Source organism: Henckelia pumila, chromosome 4, assembly GCF_033568475.1.
Source record: "Henckelia pumila isolate YLH828 chromosome 4, ASM3356847v2, whole genome shotgun sequence".
NCBI classification, from domain to species: domain Eukaryota; kingdom Viridiplantae; phylum Streptophyta; class Magnoliopsida; order Lamiales; family Gesneriaceae; genus Henckelia; species Henckelia pumila.
Window position 1 is genome coordinate 11,099,539 of NC_133123.1, and position 3,510 is coordinate 11,103,048.

General features: G+C 42.2%; 1 protein-coding gene across 1 annotated transcript; it reads left to right on the plus strand.

Annotated features, from left to right (window-relative positions):
* The first annotated feature begins 1,893 nt into the window (after positions 1–1,893).
* On the plus strand, positions 1,894–3,310 carry LOC140867496 (phospholipase A(1) DAD1, chloroplastic). Its single transcript, XM_073272566.1, has one exon. It carries the CDS (start codon positions 1,974–1,976, stop codon positions 3,114–3,116), a length of 1,143 nt encoding a protein of 380 aa, XP_073128667.1. The 5' UTR covers positions 1,894–1,973; the 3' UTR covers positions 3,117–3,310.
* Positions 3,311–3,510: the final 200 nt, after the last annotated feature.

Genomic DNA, 3,510 nt, shown 5'->3' on the forward strand with positions numbered 1-3,510 from the left:
CTAACGTTTAGCACTTATAACGGGAAATTTCGTCTTGCGGATAGAGAGAATCTCTCACCTCAACTTGTTTATTGTTGCTGCTGCAATTGTTGTTGTTGTCTTGTTGAGAATCCGGAATACTTCTACTAAACATTCATAACGGATAAATGAAATGGCAAATAGCTAGACGAGTAATAGGTGAAAATCTTCCAATGACTATAAACTTTTATTGTGATTAATCTCTCCTTTACATTTAGAGTTTTTAGAAGACATAATGAGTTAATTGCATAAATTACTCCCGTAAAATCACGAGATTTTTGAAAGCCCTATATAACTGTTAACTCCATGTGTATTTAAATTTGAACACAAATATACCTAAAAACATGTACGGACGAGGAAGCCAAAGAGGGACGGAAGATGCAATTGATGTTCTCAACTCTTTTTAACCTCTTCTCCTTTTTCCTTATTCTATTAAAAAAATATTTATTTGAAAAATAATTTCAGCACCCTGCCCCAACTAATTCAATGAAAACCCCTGTATTCCTACTAATTCTTAAGTACATGTTTTTTCTAAAAATTTTAATAACTCATTTAAAAGAAAAAAAGTTAATACAAGCTTAGAGCCGTCAATTTGAGTTAGGCCCGTCGGATCAGTCCACCCAATCACACAATTAAGTGGGTTATGTTAAAAATTTTTCAACCTAACTAAAGGCGGGCCACAGCGAGTTTGGTGAATTTTTTTTTAACTCTATGGTGATATATCTATTTTTTAAAATAAAAGTTGTGAATTTTTTTTATATTAATTATTTTGTATAAAATTTACAAGTATGAAATCAATAATTAAAAATTTTATCAATATGTCCTATTAATATTTATTTATGTAATGAAACTTATAATTAATTATAATGATTTTTATTTATAGTGAGCCAACCCACGTGCCTTTCGACTAACCCGCAACTCATCTTGGATTGGGTTGGGTTGAGAATCTCCATCCCGCTGGGATGATGGGCCGGCCCGCCCTCGACCTACCAAACGGTGAGTTTTAGTGTCCAAATGGGCTAGGTCCGTCGGGTTGGCCCAACCCGCTTAAAAAGTGGGTCGGCCCGCTCCGCCTCGCCTAATGATGGATTGTAAATTGGCCCACAAAAATCTGTCAATTTACACGTGAGTATGCCGGATTGGCCTGTCCCGCCACCTAAAATAGGTGAGTTGGGTTGCTGTTTTATCAACCAGTCTAAAAAGTGGACCGGCCCTTTTTACCGCCTAATGTGGGTTATGATGAGTTGTGGGCCGCCCCACCCCACTGGCCCTCTTTGACAGTTCTAATCATGGATTGACCCGTCTGACAACTGCTCCACCACCCGTCCACATACAGAATGATTTGAATAAAATTGTTTTCCTATTAATATTTATTTTAATAGTGTCTTGAAAAACAACAACAATAAAATTCCAGAGTCTGAAGCAATTTTCTGACGTGGTTCCTCGTATATATATGTATATCCGCGTATGCAAACTGCAAATCGAAATCATAATATACGGAATGGATTAAATTTCTACATCAAAATATGAATAGGTATAAAATGTCACCATCAATTAAAAAAAATACGAATCTAATAATGTGACCTAAGTTTGCGTTCCTACTATTTTGCTCATTCCACGCACCCTTTAGTGCCATTATAAAAGGCCAATCCCAAGCTCCCTATTTTCTTGCAAAAAATTCAAAAGTCCCACACATGAATTGAATAATATCTCACCCCACTACTCTGCCCTATTTCGACCAATAACACCACATTTGCCACCAAAAATAAAGCATGCGGATATCGATTTCGACCATTAAATGCGTACGGCCATGCACCTCATCCAGCGTCACACCTCAACAATTCGAACCCCCCATTGCCATTAATACAAGACCCACAAACGTTGCTCTTAGAACCCCGAAAAGTTGCATAAAATGCGGCTTTCTCGACCGTATCGATGGATCCAACAACTTTTCGATGGAACCACCCAAGGTGAGCAAGAGGTGGATGGAGTACCAAGGGATCAAGAACTGGGAAGGCCTACTCGACCCCCTCGACGACAACTTGCGACGCGAGATCATTCGCTACGGTAACTTCATCCAGGCCACTTACCAGTCCTACAATTTCGACATCTCGTCTCCCTTTTACGCCACTTGTCGTTACCCCAAAAGGGAGCTGCTCAACGAGTCGGGCTTTTGTGAGACGGGTTACAGAGTTTGCAGGAATCTGACCGCAAACTCTGGGATACGATTGCCCCGATGGATGCCCACGTGGATGGCCATGCAATCCAGCTGGATCGGTTACGTGGCCGTTTGCCAGAACAAGAAAGAGATTGCCAGGCTCGGGAGACGGGACGTGGTCATTGCTTTGCGTGGCACCGTCACTTGTCTCGAGTGGCTGGAGAATCTGAGGGCAACCTTAACTCCGCTGTCCGGAGCCGCCGCCGATCATTCCGGCGATCCCGATGATTCGGAAGTTCCGATGGTGGAGAGTGGATTCTTGAGTTTATACACCTCCGCGTTTGAAAACCGGCCAAGTTTGCAGACTCAACTGAAACAGGAGATATCAAGAATCCTGGAAAAGTACGGGAACGAGCCATTGAGCTTCACCATCACCGGCCACTCACTAGGGGCGGCGCTGGCTACTGTCGCCGCCTACGACATCAAGAACACGTTCGGAAACTCTCCCCTCGTCACCGTGATCTCCTTCGCGGGTCCCAGAGTCGGGAACTGGAGCTTCAGGTGCGAGCTGGAGAACCAAGGCACCAAAATCTTGCGCATTGTCAACTCCGACGATCTCATCACCAAAGTCCCCGGATTCGTCATCGAAAACAACGAACAGAATCGGTTTTCGGACAACTTCCCGGCCAACAGCACCGCCGCTGGTCTCGGCGGATGGGTTCAGAAGCTGGTGGAGGATATGCAATGGGTCTACGCCGATGTTGGCTGCGAGCTGCGGCTGAGCAGCCGCGACTCGCCGTACTTGAGTGGCTTCAACAACATTGCCACGTGTCACGATCTCAAGACGTATCTTCATCTCGTCGACGGATTTGTGGGTTCCAATTGTCCCTTCCGAGCCACCGCAAGAAAAATAATTAACAAAAACCTTGGCACCGGATAAATTTAATAATTTTAATTGGATGTCATTAACAAAAGATCGGGCCCCATATGCCAAAAAAATTTAAATTGAAATTTTGTATATAATTTTATTTTTTTTTTTGTCCCCAAAAATTACTGGTTTCGTTTACCACCCTACGGTCCACAAAATTACAGATGATGCGTATGGACCTGCGTTTGTATATATGACATTACACTCTTCGTCCAACATACAATTCATTCGTATGGAAATTGTAAGTATTAGCTAATTTGTAGCTTTTACGTATTGAAATAGTGAGCTTTAATTTGTACTATTGTTTATCCCGATCCTGATAATGACGTTTTCATGTCGAATTTCAGTCTTGGTCCTATATTTTTGTTTTAGCGGTTTTAGTCATTATCTTTCTGTACCAACGTGA